Genomic DNA, 18,535 nt, shown 5'->3' with positions numbered 1-18,535 from the left:
GGTTCTAAGTTTTAAGGATTTTCTTATAAAGTCATTTTCTGATTTTTGTTTAAAAAAATCTTATTTTTAAATTAAAATCAACCTTTTGCCAGTAAATCTCTTTCAAGAGTGAAAGTAAAATTTGTGTGTTGCAGTCTTTTAGATTTACTGCTTGAAATATGTTTGGTTTTAGTTATTGTAAATGAATTTTTATGTAAAAGTCTTTTGCAATTCTTATAATTGTAGGAATTTTCGAATAAACATCCTATTTTTTTTTTTTTTATCTCTAGTTATTTTTACTTAGTTATAAAATGTAACTGCATGCAGTCACTTAACTTTGAGGATTTAAAATTAATTTTTTTTTTTAATTTTGAGGTTCTTAGATTTAAACGCATGATTCTAAATAAGAAACAGATTTTTCCCTACCTACTACTTGCTTTCTCTGTCACATTTAAGGATTTCTTACTAAATACAATTCTAGTGTGAATATTGATTTTGTACCTAAGGTTCCACAATATATTTGATCAATATGTAATTCAAAAACATCAAATCCATTTTTTTTTTTTTTTTTTTTAGTTTAAAAGTCCTTTTCAATACAGGAAAATTAAAATGGAACAAAATACAAATATAGAAAAATCACATCAACCTTACCACATGGGGGGAATCAATATTTCATCTTTTAGTTTATTTGAAGCTTTCTTGTCATGACCAGGCTTCCAATAAATGGTGAAATATCTTCCCACATGGCTAGCTTGTAGTTCTGAAAAGAAAAAAAAATGTCTTTATTAATTTTTTAGTATTTTTTTTTTTTTTTTTAGTTACTTTTAAGTATTAAAATTTTTTTCACATTCACATATTACATCAAAGTGATTAACCATATGAAACCATTGGGTTCTAGTCTGATTAGTCATTTACCTTGAGGGTCAAAATTTTTGCTATTGTTCTCGGCTGTCAATTGGCTAACCTGATGTGGACAGTATAAAAAAAATTATCACCCTCTGGTCAAATGTCCAATCTGTGTATTCATATGTCTAATCACTTTCTACTGTTATACAGTATCAGCTACAAATAATAAATATTGCTCTTACAAATTTAACAGTCCCTTCTGTGTTTGTCTAGTCATTATTATAATATCTATAATTGTTTTTACATTTGTTTTGATTAACATGCTATTTGGTTTGATTTTTCTAGTGTGGATTTCTTAGCTTATAGGTATGTATTTGTATAAAGTTGCTGCCCAAATTCTGTCTAAACACCGTATTTATTAATGTCAATCCCTATTTTTAAAGGGGAGAATGTTATGTGGTGTTATCAAGTCAGTATTGCAAAGCTGGTGAATCCCAAGCCGTGAGTTCAATTTCCTAACTATTTCCAGAGGACCCTTGTTTGCATTATTTCCACAACTACTGCTACTACCACTATGTTGGTCCATTAATTGGTCCCTATTTTTTTTCTCTCTTAGTGTGATTGTAATTTGGCATGTAACACTGTATGAATATATATATATATATTTTTTTTTTTTCTAATTCGTAAATAATTGATAAATACATATCTGTACTGATATACAAAATATAAACAAATATTAAAGTTTAAATTTTCAAAGATTATTTCTAGGTAATTAATCATAATTTGTAAGTGAAGTGTTGCCAAATAATTTTTATGTAGTTAGTTTGTTTTTATTTTGTGTACAAACCTGGGAAGCAATGAGCTGGACAATCTTTTTTCAGGTGAGGGTTCAGATTGAAGCCATACCATCATTCGCTGACGGCAATAGGTGGGGATTTTGCTGTTGCAAAAATGGATAATTCGCAGTGTGTATTTAATTTCTCCTGGATATTTGTGTACAGCTTTTCTTTTTTTTTTTTTTTTTGTGCACATTTGTTTTAAGATTTTCTCTCTGCCCCTTCCTTTCTTTTATCCTGTCCTTGAAGAAAAACTAGAATTTTACTTTTGTTTAGTAAATTGTAATTTTTTTTCTTCATAGACTGATAAATTTTGATCAATTATCATTATATCAATTTATATTAGTTTCTTTAGGCCCACAAATTTTGAAATGAATTCGACTAAACCTCCAATACATAATGTATTTTTGCTGCTTTATAAATTTTATTTAGTATTGGTTTGCATTGGTAATACCATTTAAATAAGCAGTCTATTCTAACTTCTATTAGACCATTTGTGAAAAATGAGACTTGTACAAAGTTAAAATCTGTGCCTACTAAAGGACTACTTAACATGGTTGTCATCTTATAGACTGCTTGGCTAATAAGCCACACTGTGAAAGAAAACCGAATCTATAAGTAACTGCTTACTTCAAGCTCTGCAATAAATCTTTGTTTTTATCATTAAAGGAATCATGATCTCAAAATTCTGTTGTACAAGTAAATGGAATGAATTTATTAGATCAAATATTGAAATTTATTTCCAACATTATTTATCATGCTTTTTTTCCCCATTGTTGACATGTTTGCATGTAATTCCGTCAAGTCTTTAATTCTCTCTGAGAATCCACTGTGTGGTTCATTAGTCAAGCTAAAACAACACGCTCGTGGGGTATTGTTCCTTCAGAGACACTGGTTAAAAACTTGTAAGAGTTTCATTTTTGACTTTGTGATTTTCTTTTTTTTTCCAGTTTCATTAGACTGAGTTAACTGTTACTTAATTGTATTAGCTATGCAAACCTGTATCAACAAAAAATTAGTAGGATACATAATATACTGTTAGAAACAAATTCCAATATTAACGATGTATCAGAATTTTATAGTATTTTATACTTTAATTTTACTACAGAATTATTTTAAAGTATAAATTATAAAACTATTTTTGATATAAAATCAAATTCTGATAAGGTATATTTAAATGATTTCATTTTAAGAAATTTTGTCTTATAGTAAATATACTCTTCTGAAAGCTTGCATGATTTTAAAGTTATCGATAAGTACATTTCACTTTGTATAAATATTGTGCATATGAATTTAGCTTAAAAATCCTCTCCAGATGTGTTGATTTTAATGCTACTTAATTCTGCTACTCTAGTAAATAATGAATTTATTGCTACAAAACTAGCTGTTGTATGCTGAGGAAGGTGCCCTGTTCAAGTTCTGGTAAGTTGTCACAAAAACAAAAACTGTCTGTCATGCTTTGGATCCAAGAATTATAAGTAATCAACTTTGACCCTTTCACATTAAACAGCTTTTGAGTCCTTCTTCACCATAAGATATTGTTCAGTATAGATTGGCAGTGTTTCATCAGCAGTTTGAGATTACAAGACAGAAGACACCTTCACCTTTTTACAGGGTTCTTTTCAGTGGAGCTTGACGCCTGTTCGTAAGTGTAATGCCAATCTATATGGACGTATGTGATTAAATTTTTTTTTTTTTTTTTTTTTTCCCTCTACAATTAACCTATAAAAATAATCAATTAATACTGAATTGATTTGTTTCCTGTTCCATATTTATGAGGAAAGCTAGTTGTGAATGGGTTAAAGATCTAACCTTTTTTTCTTAAATGGAGTGTTGTTCTGCTGTATATGATCTGGGAAATAAGATTTGACTGGATTTAGTTAATAAAATCATTTCGCTACTTCCAAGTTAATTAAATTTAAAGTTTTTATTATTTTTTTTTTTTTTTAAATATTTCTAATCACATAATCAAAAGCTTTTTTATATAAATTTAAAATAAAAAATTCTTGTTCAGTGTGCAAAGAAAAATGATTGCTCGCATGGCTGCTTGGTAAAATCAGCTAATGAGTTACTAATGGTAACACAAAATGAAACCCAAATTCTTGAAATGGGAAACTAAAATTCTTTATCTACCTTTTACATAAATGATGTCTAACAATTGCAAATTTAATACATGATTATAAAAATAAAATGCAACATAAATTTTTTTTTTCCCTTAGTTTCAGGAACTTGGGTTTCATTTTGTGTAGTTGCTTATAACTTATCGGATTTTGCTGAACCAATATTTTCAGCCATGAGTTCTGATCTATATGTATTTTTTATTTATTTATTTTTTTTTTCAATGCATTCAGTCAAAACTTTATTGTCCCCCTCTTTCCCCTTCACAAAAAATTAACAAAGTCCTATTCACTCTCTATGGTTATTTTCAATGAAATGTTTTTATGCACTTTTTATAGCACCTTCATTCGAGGATTTATTTTTTCCTTTCTTCAACTATGTTAATTCCAATATTCTATGATATATATATATATATATATATATATATTTTTTTTTTTTTCTAGAAAAAATTAAAAATATTTAGTGCAACGCAGGATTTGTTTTTCGTGATAGATGACAAGTGGAAGGGAAATAATTATGTCTTCCTAACATTTATCAGTTATAATTATTTTAGTATTTTTATAAGTTTAGGTTTTTTTTTTCTTGATATCATAGAGTATTGAAAATTGTATGTTACCAGTGTATTGTTAGTGACTAAATTGTAGAATTTCCAACATTTTTATAGTAAATTATTGCACTTGTTTCAATTTGTTAATGCACCATTGCTGCATATCTCCCCGACTCATTATTTCACCAGTTTTGTATAAATGTCAGTTGAAATGTTTGTGCATTACTTTAAGATGAAAATTGCCTTGACATTTAGTTCTTAATTTTGTCAGAATATAACGATCTAAGAAAATGTACCTCCCTCTCAATTTCCCTCTTTTTCTTTCATACTTTCACCCCCCCCTCTTTCCTCTATGTAGGGCTTTGTTTCTTTTTTGATCATTATGTATTATATGTATTTTTGATTTCTGTATTTGCTTCTTCTGTTATTGAGAATTGTGGCTATGCTGGATTGTTTTTAGGAGAAGGCAACAAATACAGTGTGAAGTTCAATAACCCTGGGGTATGTAAGAGTTTCCTGCTTGGATGCTGTCCACATGACATACTTTCTAGCACGGTGAGTGCTTTTTTATTTTTCTTTTACGGCTCGCCAAAACAATTCTTCCGGCTGATTTTGGTACGTAATGATTGTGCTAATGCACTTTCAGATTAATTAAAAAAAAAAAAAAAAAGCAATTATTTAGTTAGATTTAGACCTTTTTTTCCTCCCCCCTTTTTTAAATACCCAACTTTGTTTTATAACTTTCATTATAACCCTAGTTATTTCATTTTTCTCATAAAATGAACAAAATTACTATTTCATTCAACGTTGAAAAATGCAATTGAAAACGAAAGAAAAATGGTGTGCAATTAAAAATTTTAAATGATGCAGATGTTTTTGAATTTTAATGTTCCTTCTATGATTTAAACGGAATTAAAAACAAGTCTTGATTTAAGTTAGATAAGTCAGTATCATTTGAAAAAAGATTACAAAGCAAACAGCAAACTAATTCTAATTAGTTATAAAGAACACTTTCAATTTTATTTGTGCTGCTATTAATGGTTGCCCTTGTGGAAAAAAATATAGAAGGGTGCACATAAAAATCTTAATTTTGTGTTCCTCAAGATATTCCTGTGATACTTATTTTTTTATTTTTTTTTTTTTAAATATTTCACTCAAGTTAGTTTTGATCTCTTAGGGTTTTTCCTGCATGGCAAGGGCATCTGGTTAGTACATATTTTTTTTTTCTAACAATATTAAATTGTGATTTAATAATAAAAAAAAATTCCTGGGGCCTTTTGTTAGTTTTTCTATCCAGAATCTAGTTGTGAAAATAAGACTTCTAACTAAAACAATTATTACTTCTGAATTTTTAGTTTACTTTAATGAAATTGTAAATAATATTGTTTTAGTTTAAAATAAAATAAAACAAAAAAAACTACCAGCTGCTAAGTCATGCTGGAAAAAAAAACCAAACGAAAAAAACAAAAAAAAAAAACACCCTACTGCTACATGTTTACTTTCTTGATCATTGGAACAGGGTTGCTTTGTCTTCATTTCAGTAAACCATTGCTACAGGTTTGATGGAGTCTTCTTGGTACTAGCAAATTGCTATTAATTCAGTGCTTTTTACTACATGTGAGTAGCACTATCAACTGCTTTTTGTCATGATGATGATATTTTAGGGTTAGTGTTGGGGTTGTAACTTTTGTTTGGGAATATATTTTGTTAACATTGACTTTAGGGGAAACCTTAAAAATGCTGGTTGGCACTTTCAAAAGCACTTATTAAAGCATAAAAATACTAAAAAAAAAAAAAAAAAAAGATAAAATTATCAATTTTGGAACACTTAGACTTAAGATTGGGACAAAAAATTGAATAGCTTTAAACATTAAAAATTATCCCATCATAATGCATTGACAAGATATCAGTAGCAGTGTTCATTAACAAAGAAATGGCTTCAAGTCGCATTATTTTATTATTAAATACTGGATATTGTAAATGTTTTTATGCTTTAAAATGTTTTGAAATGTTGCTAAACAACATTTTTATTTTAGGGTTCTTGTAAAGTTAATGCTAACCCATATTTTAGTTTAGTGTTTATGCATGATGTTTCTGATTTCACGTCTTAGCTGGGTGAATTGCAACATTTTATGTGCAAGCATATTTTATTTCTTAAACAAAGCTCAATAAATTTAGAGATTTGAGGTGACAAAAATTTTGAATAAAGATGTAAAAAAAAAAAAAAAAAAAATTAAGACTGATCGACAATGTGGACAGGTTGTTTCAATCAATAAAAAGTAGACAAATCACAGTGATAGCCATCTATTCAAATGGGGCTTTAGAAACTGATTTTGATGTTTTGCTTTCTTAAAATAATTTTCAAATATTGTTTTCCCTGTTTAGAATTTCTCAAATCTTTGCTATCTTTACAGCGCATGGATCTTGGAGAATGTCAGAAAATCCATGATTTGGCTCTTCGAGCAGACTATGAACAAGCAACTAAAAATGAAGATTATTACTATGACATTGATGTAAGTAATTTTTTTAATTTGAATAACTTTAACCATATTTTAAAAATTATTTGTATTTAAATAAAGTCGCTAATTTCGATTCATTGATAATTGTTTAATTTTTATATTTGTTTATGAAAATGCATCTTACTTTAATTTTAAAACTGTTCAGCCCACTAAAAATTGCATGAACTGTTAGTATAACCATATCTCGCTATAATTGTTTAAATCTTTAAATGCATTTAAAACGTCAAAAGAAGAAAAATAATTCTCATTAGTTATCCTGAAATTTACATTTAGCTTATTTTAATCTCTTTATATTGTAGTTTATTTTAATATGCTAAAATGTCTGCTTTTCATAACTGCAATAATTTGTTGAATGAATTAGTTCCAAAGTATATAGGTGAAAAATCCACAACTGCAGAATCTTCTGTATAATTATAAAACTCAAATGACCTTGTAACGAGTGTTGTAACCCAACATCCGGTTTACGACTTCCTGTTGCGCATGTGTACATAATCAACCCGACAATAAAACGTATTGTTTTACTGTGTACGTTTGCAGCGTCCCAATTTTCTTTTTTTTTTTTTTTTTTCGATTAAATTAAGATATATCAAAATTTGAATTAACTTTAAGTATTATGGTATCTGAGTACTTAATGACGAGTATGGACCCTGCGCAAACATTGGTCTATTTCAGGCCATAAAAAATAATAATAAAATGCCAAAGAAAATGCTAAATTGATTTTAAACTCAAAATAATCGAGTGTTTTCTGTTTTGACTTTTTTTTTCTTTGAGTAAATTTCATTCATACTTGTATTTTGTGCTTGTTTTTATTTTATTTCATTTTAAATTTATTTTATTTAATTTTAAATTTATTATTTTATTTCATTCTAATTTAATTTAATTTTAAATTCATGTTTATTTTATTTTCTCTGCAAAATATTTTTTGTACATTTCTAATAAAAAGTGCTAACGCAACTATTTAAATCAACAAAGGACTTTGATTCTTCTCATAACTTCCACGAAAAACACTTGCATCTACGATGCAATGTAGTGTTTGTCATTAGATGCCTCTCATAAAGTATCGTGATACAAAGATTTTTTGGTGCAAAATTCATGTGTCAAGACATCCAGTAAAAAAGGATCTTTTTTTAAAAAACTTAGTTTACAAAAATTTACAAAAATTGTGTATGTCTGGTCTGGACGGATCACTTGTGTTGTCACTGCTTATCTATGCAAATTAAATGTGAGTACCATTTATCAATTTGGCATTTTCTTGGGCTTAATTTTTTTTTTTTTTTTTTTTTTTTTTTTTGCCTGAAAAAGTTTTTCATGGCTAAATAGATCATAGTGCAGGGTCCACACTTGGCATCAAGTGCCGGTATCTGTTCAGTATGGCAAATCACTTATAATTCAATGGCTGTAAGTTTTTATTTTCAAAAATAAATAATTATAAATATAACGACTCATAGAAATCTATCTATATTCTTTTTTCATTTTAATATACTTTCATAGAAATGTTTCTGTTATATCACAAAAAACTATTTTCTTTACGTCACAAGTGTCATGGTCATACATTAATTCCATAGCTAATATAACATACTGACCCAACGGGTCACGGGTAGTCTAGTTATTTCTAAAATTGTCCAGGAATAGTGTCAATTATTTCCATCTTCAGAGACTCCTCTTGAACACAACTGTACAAAATATGCCCAATAAACAATATAATGAAAAGATGAACTGGTTGTTTGATATGAAAATACCTTTGAACTCCTGTGTCCTTTTTTATTATATATAAATAAAAACGGCATGAATAACTAGTTACATCATCCAAGTTTTTCATAATTTTTAACGAGTATGCATCATTTAAGGAGTGTACTGAAAAATGACGTTGAAATCGTCTTTAACCCTCAATACACCTACATATACTGAAAATGTGCGAGCAGATCTGTGCATTCTTGCTCTGCACCCAATTGGATAATTTCTAGAATTTTCAACTTATAAAATTAACATGGATTTCATGTGCTATCCAGATTCCAAAAATGTTGTACTCTGATTAAAACGAAATTTACTTATCCAAGTACTGTAAATATTACAAAATGTATATACGTGTGATAATTTTGTGAGGTCGTGTCGAATAATTTTTTTAAGATGTTGGACATTGCTTAAATTTAGTTCTGACTAATTTAACCTTGTATTCACGTGTATGCAGATGGTTAAAAATAGTATGTTGAGATTCCACACATACACTTGAATGTGATCGGATTTACGATGCAACTGCAGCAGTGTGTTAAGATAAGTTCCTTCTTGGATATTGTCATGTGTCAGACATTTTAGGCAAGCAAACCAGGAACTGCATTTGTAGATTTTTTGAAATTGGAAATTTTTCAATTGGATGTGAATAGTTAAATACATTATCAAATTAAGTTCATATGTACAAATGTTTAATTTGATGCAATTGCTGCTTAGTATTTTTTTATTCTGTTTATGGCCTGGTGTACAAACCATTTCATTTAAAAAAATTTTTTTTTTAATCCAGGCCATGGAGCATTTGCAGTCGTTCATTGCTGAATGTGATCGCAAAACAGAGCTTGCCAAGCGACGTCTCAAAGAAACTCAAGAAGAACTGAGTGAAGAAGCAAATCAAAAGGTTTGTGTTACTATTTTAGTTTTATTTTTTATAACGTGTTATGTTGGAGAAAAAACTAGAAACTTGATTTTTTTTTTTTTTTTTTTTTTTTTAATTAGCATACAGTGTTTTTATTTTCTATAGTATTTCTATTGAGTTTTATATAAAACTAGTATTTTCTGTTCTTGTGAGTTTTCACTTTCATATATATATATATATATATGGTGATTAAGCTACACTGAATATTCGGCGTTTCATCCACTCTAGGATTCCTCAGGCTTATGCGCGAATTCTGTGGTTGTTTATCGTTTTTATATGGTCCTCTTCTATTGAGGATTTAGTTATATATATTTGAAAGTTTTGCCATAAAATTATTAATTTAACCAAACTAAGGTTATGTCTTAATTTATATTTATAAAATTATTGGATATAAATAGCTTCTAAAATCTTCATCCTTTTTAGCAGGATATTTGATAAGAATTTAATTTTAGTACTTTCTATTCAATAATGCTTCAAAATTTCCCTTTAAATTTTGATCTCGCAAAGTAATTTATTTATTTTTTTTTAACAGGCTGAAATAATTCATCAGCTTTGTGAACAGATTGGTACAAAGTTGGCCAAAGCTGAGACTGCAGGTGCAGAAGGACATGTTGATGAATCTTTAAAACTTATGGAAGAAGTGGAAGAACTAAAGAAACAAAAGGGTCAAGCAGAGGTTGGTGCTATTTTTCTTTATCACTTCATTTTCAATTTGATTTTAAACTGAAATTGCAGGTTGATAATCTTAGTTGTGTTCATTTTTATTTTTAGTCTTTAATTTTAATTTTGATTTTAAAATAAAAATTTCAATCTTTCCTTTGTAGATTGAATACAGAAATTCCATGCCTGCATCGAGTTATCAACAACAGAAATTACGCGTATGTGAAGTGTGCTCTGCTTATCTTGGCATCCATGACAATGATCGACGACTTGCTGATCATTTTGGTGGCAAATTACACCTTGGCTTCATTACAATCAGAGAAAAATTGGAAGACCTTAAGGTAATAATTATTCTAAAAGCGTAAGTGAAGCACTAGGTGTATCAGAATTTTTGTAGGAATTTTTGACACCCCTAACATGAAACTGCAAATAAAATATAAAAAGCTCATAATTTCTCTTTTAAAAGTGGGTTGTTTATTTTCTGTATGGATTATACTTCCAAAATAAACTATTAAAGTTGTTTTAAAAGTAATAGAAATATATTTTTTTTTTATTTTTTAAAAAAACAGTAATGAATTTTACGAACTCAATATTTTTCAATTTTTAAACTTTAAAAATCTATCAAAATTTTTCTATTGATTCTATTTTTACGATATTTTCAGGGTCAATGTGAAATTTTATGCTTTCTAATAAACCGAATATAATATTTTAGACAAACGTTTTTTTTTTTTTTTTTTAAATTCACGCCCCCCCTCCCATTTTCAAGTGTCTATTAAAAAGTAAATAATTAATTTACTCACCAAAGTTTTATATATCACAAATTGAAGAGAAAAGGTCAATAAATAATATATTAAAATTTAAAACAAAAAAAAGTAGTGTTTTTTAGAAATTTACCTGTAAAGTCCTAAGTTTAAAACCTTTAAAAAAAACAAAAAAAAACGCTTTTTTTAAATTTTTTTAATGAAACCTTGGTCCTTGCTCCTTTTATAATTGAAAAAAAAATTAGGGCTTAAATTACATTTTTCGAGTAGTTATAAGCTTGGAAAGATGGGGTGGAATTATTCACTATTTTTCACGAAATTTCTGACACACCTAGTGAAGCACTTGATAGACCTAGAGATGGGGTCTTCATAAAAACATTTTTTTGCATCACTAGGTTGGTGTCTGGAAGAGAGGTCTGCATATAAAAATCTTGCCTCAATTAAGGAAATGATTTTCAAAGAAAATTGATCACATTTCGTATTTTGTAAACTGTGATGGGATTATGGAGTTTATTAAATATATTGAGTTGTTTTGTGTCCAAACTTATTGAAGTAACTCTGTTATGATCATGAGAAAGAATACAAAATATGAGCTGAAATGAACAGTGAACAGGTGTAATTGAAGTTGGTGAAAATTTTCACAGCGATATGTTTATGCACCACAATGTTCGAAGAAAAAAAAAAGTTTGCTGATGAGCCTTATTGCAGTAACTTATATATTGTATTCTTACATTGACACACCAGGTTGGTACTAAATGAGTGATTATTTGGAGAATAATACTAGGTACTGTCTGTGCTCTCTTCTTATGCCTGCATTGTTTTTAGTCAATCTAGACTTCTTGTCACTGAAATCCAGCAATGCCAATTCAGAAGAGATTGCGTAATTCTTGCTTCAAAATTACACGCACAACTCTCTTATGGTTTATCTCTAAAGACTGAACAGAAAGCAAGATTGCAGTAAATGTTAGGTTGAAAAGGAAGTATTTGCTGGGCCAGATTTGTATGGTTATGTTAAAGAAAGAAGCTGATTTTGAGTACATGCATGAAGGAAATGGTTATAGCGATGGGAATCCAAAAGGAGAAAACATAGGATTTGGTCTTTGCATGTTGATTGCAAATACTTTTTCCAAGGAAAATAAAATCCATTTTGTTATGTATGAATTTGGGACCGAAAGCAATACCTGATGTGGAAAGCACAAGCTGGTTATTTGCAATTTGACACTGAACAAACCTCATGACGTAAAGAGAAACGTGTAGAGGTTGAATGGAGAATGAACAGATACATTTGTGGAAGAAACTGGAGATTTGTGGGTGAAAGAACCATCAAGTTAACATGGTGGTAGAACGAGGAATTTGAGAAGTGGAGAAAAGCTTTACTGAATCTGGTTTGAATTACAAGTATTTTGAAAAGAGATGATAATCAGTTTGCGTGCAAGAAGACATAAGACAATAGAGATGGAGGAGAACTCTAATTTTGAGAAAGTATATTTGGATTGCAATGGTTTAAGGTTGTTCCAAGTTATTCCTTTGGTTGACATCATTGTATCACAAAAAAAAACCTAGTCTGGTTGCAAAAGTTAGGAGTGGATAGAGTAAATGCAGGAAATTTCTGCTATTTCTAACCAGCAGTACATTATTACTGCTGACCCAGGAAGAGCTTATGTGGTATGTGATGTATAGAAATAGAAGTGAAACTGGGCCAGATGATGTGTGTTGCATATAGAGGATTATAAGAATGATAAAATTGATATTTAATGCGAGTCCTAGAGTCTTAAATCTGCTAGAAAAAAATATATGCAAAATAGATTTTGTTGGTATAGCCGTATGGAAAAAGTGGATGAGAGAAATGTAGTGATTGAAGAAAACTAGATAAAGACTTGGCTAGAAACAGGTTACTTAGTTTGAATGTTAATTTCTAAAAACCATCAAACATGCCCCAGAACATAAATCAGATGTTAACATTTACAGATCATATTCAGATTATTAGTATATTTTAGTTTTGGAATTTTTTGAGATGAGGATTGATAATTTGGATTACCTCTTTCAGCATCCAAGGACTTGTGGTATAATGGATATAAATGCCAAGTAATAATCGGTTCTAAGTTGAACTTGTGGAAGTTAGATTCACAACTATCTGTGAATGTGCTACAAATTGTCAAATATATTTCCTAGATGCATCCAGTGTGGTTTTCAGAGATGCACTTCCTTTGCTGCTAATTTCAGGCTGTTTTATATCTGCTCAGACAGCAATCCCGACCTGAAAAATCTTTTTTATTAATGACAATTATGAACTTTCTTATAGACACATCAACCTATGAGAAATGTTCTTTCTTCCTGCTCTTGTATAATGTCTTATCTATCTTATTTCTGCATCATCCATCCAGTGTGGCCGCAGCCGAGATTAAACTCCTTACTCGAGTTTGTAGTGTAATTCAAATCTTGTTGGTAGCTGAATACTTGATGCTTCGTCAGGGTTATCAAGGGTATTTTTTATTGTGACGCCATCACTAGACGGGGTGCCTACCACGGCTTGAGAGTCCCATCTATTCTTGAGAGAAGGATAGACTGCGTCAGTTTTTCAGCCTATTATTTTACCTTGCGGTACATACAGCGCCTTGCCTTCACAAATGGTCACCCTTCTGGTCCTGGCCAAGCTCAACGTTGCTTAACTTAGGTGATCTGGTGAAAACTGGTGTTGTGATTGTGCCGTGTTTCTTAATTCTAATTTTTTTTTTTTATAATTTCCCATGGGTTTGCATTTAAGTAAGTTGGTTTTATTCTCCCTCTCCTTTTAACTAAATAGTCTATATTTTTATTTGGGGGTGGGGGATATCTGTTCTTTTACTATATATAGTATATCATACTCTGAGGCTTTACCTTTTTGTTTTTATTGATCCCTTCAGGTATTACCTCCTGGAGGGGGGGTATAGTATGTGTTCGTTCCACATATCCTTTTGTGATTATCTTCTCCATTGAGAGATGACATTAGTGTACTATTTGTTCTGATGTCATATCTTTTCCATTTACCTCTTCCTTTAGGGTCAATTCACCATGATACCCTCCCAGGCTAGCAAAATATAAAAATGTGCAAGCAAAGCGAGCATATATTTGCTAGTAAATAAAATAAATGAACATAATAAATAAAATAAATGAACATAGTAAATAAAATAAATGAACATAATAAATAAAATAAATGAACATAGTAAATAAAATAAATGAACATAGTAAATGAAATAAATGAACATAGTAAATGAAATAAATGAACATTGTAAATGAAATAAATGAACATTGTAAATGAAATAAATGAACATAGTAAATAAAATAAATGAACATAGTAAATGAAATAAATGAACATTGTAAATGAAATAAATGAACATTGTAAATGAAATAAATGAACATTGTAAATGAAATAAATGAACATAGTAAATAAAATAAATGAACATTGTAAATAAAATAAATGAACATAATAAATGAAATAAATGAACATAGTAAATAAAATAAATGAACATAATAAATAAAATAAATGAACATAATAAATGAAATAAATGAACATAGTAAATAAAATAAATGAACATAGTAAATAAAATAAATGAACATAGTAAATAAAATAAATGAACATAATAAATGAAATAAATGAACATAGTAAATAAAATAAATGAACATAGTAAATAAAATAAATGAACATAGTAAATAAAATAAATGAACATAATAAATGAAATAAATGAACATAGTAAATAAAATAAATGAACATAGTAAATGAAATAAATGAACATAGTAAATGAAATAAATGAACATAGTAAATGAAATAAATGAACATAGTAAATGAAATAAATGAACATAGTAAATGAAATAAATGAACATAGTAAATGAAATAAATGAACATAGTAAATGAAATAAATGAACATAGTAAATGAAATAAATGAACATAGTAAATGAAATAAATGAACATAGTAAATGAAATAAATGAACATAGTAAATGAAATAAATGAACATAGTAAATGAAATAAATGAACATAGTAAATGAAATAAATGAACATAGTAAATGAAATAAATGAACATAGTAAATGAAATAAATGAATAGGATGGATTTAAAAAAAAAAAATCACATTAAATGAATGTCATGAATTTGACGAGAACATTCAAAATGCATTATAATCACCATATTAAATTAAAACATTGTTAATTTTCACACTAAACTTCCTTGCTTGAAGGAAGAAGAAAAAAAAAATTAAGTGCATTAATACTAAACAAATCTTTCAATTCGATTATACACACACTATAACTGAACAGGTTGATGTGCCACTTGAAAAAAAAAGTAAACATGTCACCATAATGTATGAAAAAAAAAACAAAACCACCTTAATAATTGTTTTACTACTTGATTCTTTTTCAAGGCTCTGAACTTTTTAGCCAAATCCATTTGAATGCAATAACAATTTGTCTATACTGTGACTGATCTGCAAAATCTCTGCAGACATTTTCCATGTAGGGCTGTACTGAATCTTTCTATTGTCTTAACATTGTTTTACCAGTTCCTAGTGTTTTGTCCATTTCCTCATTAGCTAATGTGATGGATTTCTCCTATGATGCCAACAATTCCCGTATAATGTATTCGTTCTGAATGCAAGATCAGTTCAGTTTAGTGTTATTGCTATGTGCCTAGAGAATTTAAAGTGGGATTTTCAGGTCTGTTATCAAATTCCAGTTATTGGTGGAAGCTAATTGGTCTACTCTCTTTTCTGTTTTGAATTCTGCATGGGATTCTGCTGAGGGTGATACTAGTAATACAAATTACTCAAGACTTCTACCTGGTTATGACTGATGGAATGAGAGCCAGCTACCCCTGTGGATTAAATAAAGGTTCTGTTAGTTCTTAATGGATTCCAGAGTTCAAAAAGACTCATTTGGAGAAGATCGAAGCTTATCTTGGTCAAACTATTTTTTCTAACGTCCAGTTAGAACAGTAGTCAAATATATTTTTAAATACTTAGAGATGACATTTTGTAACTTTACAGAAAAGTGTTGCAGAAAGACGTGCTCAAAGAGAAAAAGAACGAGAAGAGCGACGGAAACGTGAGCAAGAAAAAATTGGTGAAAGAGAGAAGGAGAAACGTAAAAGTCGAAGTCCAAGCCGAAACCATCGTAGTAGCAGAAGTCGTAGTCGTGATCGGAGGAAGCGTTCTCGAAGTCGAAGCAGAAGGTGAGTATTTTAAAAAAATTTTAAACTGCATTTTGTGGTGGAGGGGAGAGGGATTGTTTGGCATTAGGAAACTAAATACATTTAAAGCAAATTTCAATCTTTATATGAAAGCTGTCAACCTTTGTTTCCTGAAAATATTCTGATGTGCAAGAATTCTTGAATTTTGGGATTGAGTTATGCATGATTAAAATTCCATTTTAATTATAATTAGCAGGGATGTGAGACTTCCGCTTTTTTGTAATTCAGAAAAAGCAGAATTCTATAGAAAAAAAATGTGTATGTGAAGAAATCTTTGTCTTGACTCTATTTTAGTTCTTTTTCTTTTCCTGTTTTTGTCTGCCTCTCTTTTTTCTTTTTCGCATCAGTCTTTGGAAATGTGAATTTTACCAAACTTCAATTCTTGATGAGTAAGGGGGATTAATTCTTTAGTTTTTTTTTTTTTTTTTTTTCCTTTTTTTCTAAAAAGAATGATAATGTTAATGAATTTAAAAGCAAAAATGAACTTAAAACATAAATATACTTTTAGTATGTTTTAAAAATAAACTTTATCAACAACAACAAAAAATTCTTTTAGGTAATTATGTGAATACCCTGAAAAAGTTGAGAAAAAGTTATTGTAAAATTTAGACTAGATCAGTTTCCCATAGGAACTTAACCTGAAATTACCTATTTCCGAACAGTTAACCAATTAAAAAAAAAAAAAAAGGTTTTCTCGCCATGGTTGATAAACTGAAACTCTGCATTATTGCGCTACATTTTTATATTAAAATTGTCAAATATAACATTACTTTTATTTTGATATTGTTTTATCATAACCGTGTCGGTGTTACTGAATTTAGTATTATTTTGTAGAAACCTTTCAAATTGTTAACACATTTAAAAAAAAAAAAAAAAAAAAAATTGTGTATTCATTCTAATGCTTTTGATTTTAGGTCTGGTAAGCATTCTCGCTCAAGATCTCGTTCACACTCCAGACGATCAGACTCTCGTTCCAAGCGATCTCGTTCTCGGTCTAGCTATTCCAGGTGAGATATATATGTATACTTACTTATTTAAAAAAATAATTTTTTTATTCTTTGGAAGTCTTTTTCTTTGAATCAAAACTTTTATAGGCAGAATGCCCTTCCTGATGCAAGCGCAGTAAAATTAACTTAAAATATTAAGTGCAGAAACATTCAATGTACATTTAATGCAATTAGTTTAAGTGTTAAATGTTAACAATTTCTTGTCTTTAACTTCATTGAGTTCACCTGAGAGAATATTTTTCATTTTTTTTTTTTTTTTTTTTGTAATGAAAAATGAATGAATGTGATTCATATTGTTGTGTTGTTAGAATCCTTGTCTTGTAGAACTTTTCTTTCAATTAGACTTTTAGTGTTTACAAATTACTGTACTTGTCCAGAATCCCCCCTCCTTCCCTGAAAAATAAAAATAAAATCTGTATATTGTATGCACCCAGGACTGAAAGAAAGCATTGTACACCAAAAATCACTTGATCAAGTAGTTTTATTTTTAAATAGAAAAATCAAATTTTGTGGCCAAATGAGCAGTGATGTCATTTTGAAAACAAGGGAAATAATTTCAAATTTGCAAGAAAACCAGTCTTAACATGTGGACATTGGAAAACCTGAAATTTACTTAAAAATGATTTTCTTTATAAAAAGTAAAACTACTTGATCAATTTATGCAATTTTTAGAATACAATATTTTCTTTGTCATGGGCATGTACAGCATACAAATTGTTTTTATTTGTTATAAGGTGAATTCTAGACATGCACCCAGATTTTGCAAAGGACAACTTTAATGATTTTTTTTTTTTTACATAATACAAATGTTATGCTTCGGCCAGTTGTTATTTAATGATTATAATAAGAAAATATGAAAGTATAATTACTTTGGTACTTGTACAGTTTAATCAAGACATTAAAAAATGAAAATATAGAAAAAGGTCATATTGCACATATCCGTTTTGGACTGAAGATCTCCGAAAAAAAATTTCACTTAATTTGATCGAGTAGTTTTTTTTTTTTTTTTTTTTTTTTTTTTTTACAGCGGAAAAACACGTTTTCATGAGAGCGCGTTGAAGGCAGACACCTTGGATTTGTTTTTAATTTTTATTTGAATTATAGAACATGTCACGAAAAGAACTCCAGTTAAATCGCCGACACTCTCTCCCCATCTTTGATACTAGCTTTACTTCCTAAAAATCTAACCTTTTGCTCGGTATCATAACATTGTTTTTCCACTGTAAAAAAAAAAAAAAAAATTTTTAAAATAAAAAAAAAAAACTACTTGATCAAATTAAGTGTAAATTTTTTTTTTTTTTTTTTTTTTTTTTTCGGAGACCTTCATTCCATAACGGATACGTACAATTTAACCTTTCTTCGATATTTTCATTTTCTAATGTCTTGATTAAACTATACAA

At 28.8% G+C, this 18,535-nt stretch overlaps 1 protein-coding gene across 16 annotated transcripts in view; it reads left to right on the top strand.

Annotated features, from left to right (window-relative positions):
• The window catches only part of LOC145246636 (putative RNA-binding protein Luc7-like 1), a 33,316-nt gene that overhangs the window by 11,964 nt on the left and 2,817 nt on the right, over positions 1-18,535 (top strand). For 4 of the 16 annotated variants that reach the window (XM_080108333.1, XM_080108337.1, XM_080108332.1 and 1 more), the window contains exons 2-9: positions 4,787-4,881; positions 5,868-5,943; positions 6,741-6,839; positions 9,361-9,471; positions 10,022-10,165; positions 10,314-10,490; positions 15,926-16,110; positions 17,043-17,135. In XM_080108333.1, coding sequence (XP_079964459.1) covers positions 6,744-6,839; positions 9,361-9,471; positions 10,022-10,165; positions 10,314-10,490; positions 15,926-16,110; positions 17,043-17,135 — 806 coding nt within the window. In that variant the 5' untranslated portion in view covers positions 4,787-4,881; positions 5,868-5,943; positions 6,741-6,743. Of the gene's footprint in view, positions 1-1,170; positions 1,192-1,268; positions 1,327-1,706; positions 1,791-2,931; positions 3,084-4,786; positions 4,882-5,867; positions 5,944-6,740; positions 6,840-9,360; positions 9,472-10,021; positions 10,166-10,313; positions 10,491-15,925; positions 16,111-17,042; positions 17,136-18,535 lie in introns of those variants that run through there. The other 12 variants (XM_080108324.1, XM_080108323.1, XM_080108325.1 and 9 more) reach the window with 7 other exon arrangements.

This window comes from Euprymna scolopes, chromosome 24 (assembly GCF_053919585.1).
Source record: "Euprymna scolopes isolate OS-2025 chromosome 24, ASM5391958v1, whole genome shotgun sequence".
NCBI classification, from domain to species: domain Eukaryota; kingdom Metazoa; phylum Mollusca; class Cephalopoda; order Sepiida; family Sepiolidae; genus Euprymna; species Euprymna scolopes.
The sequence above is the reverse complement of the archived record's forward strand: the minus strand, read 5'-3'. Positions and strand labels throughout refer to the sequence as shown.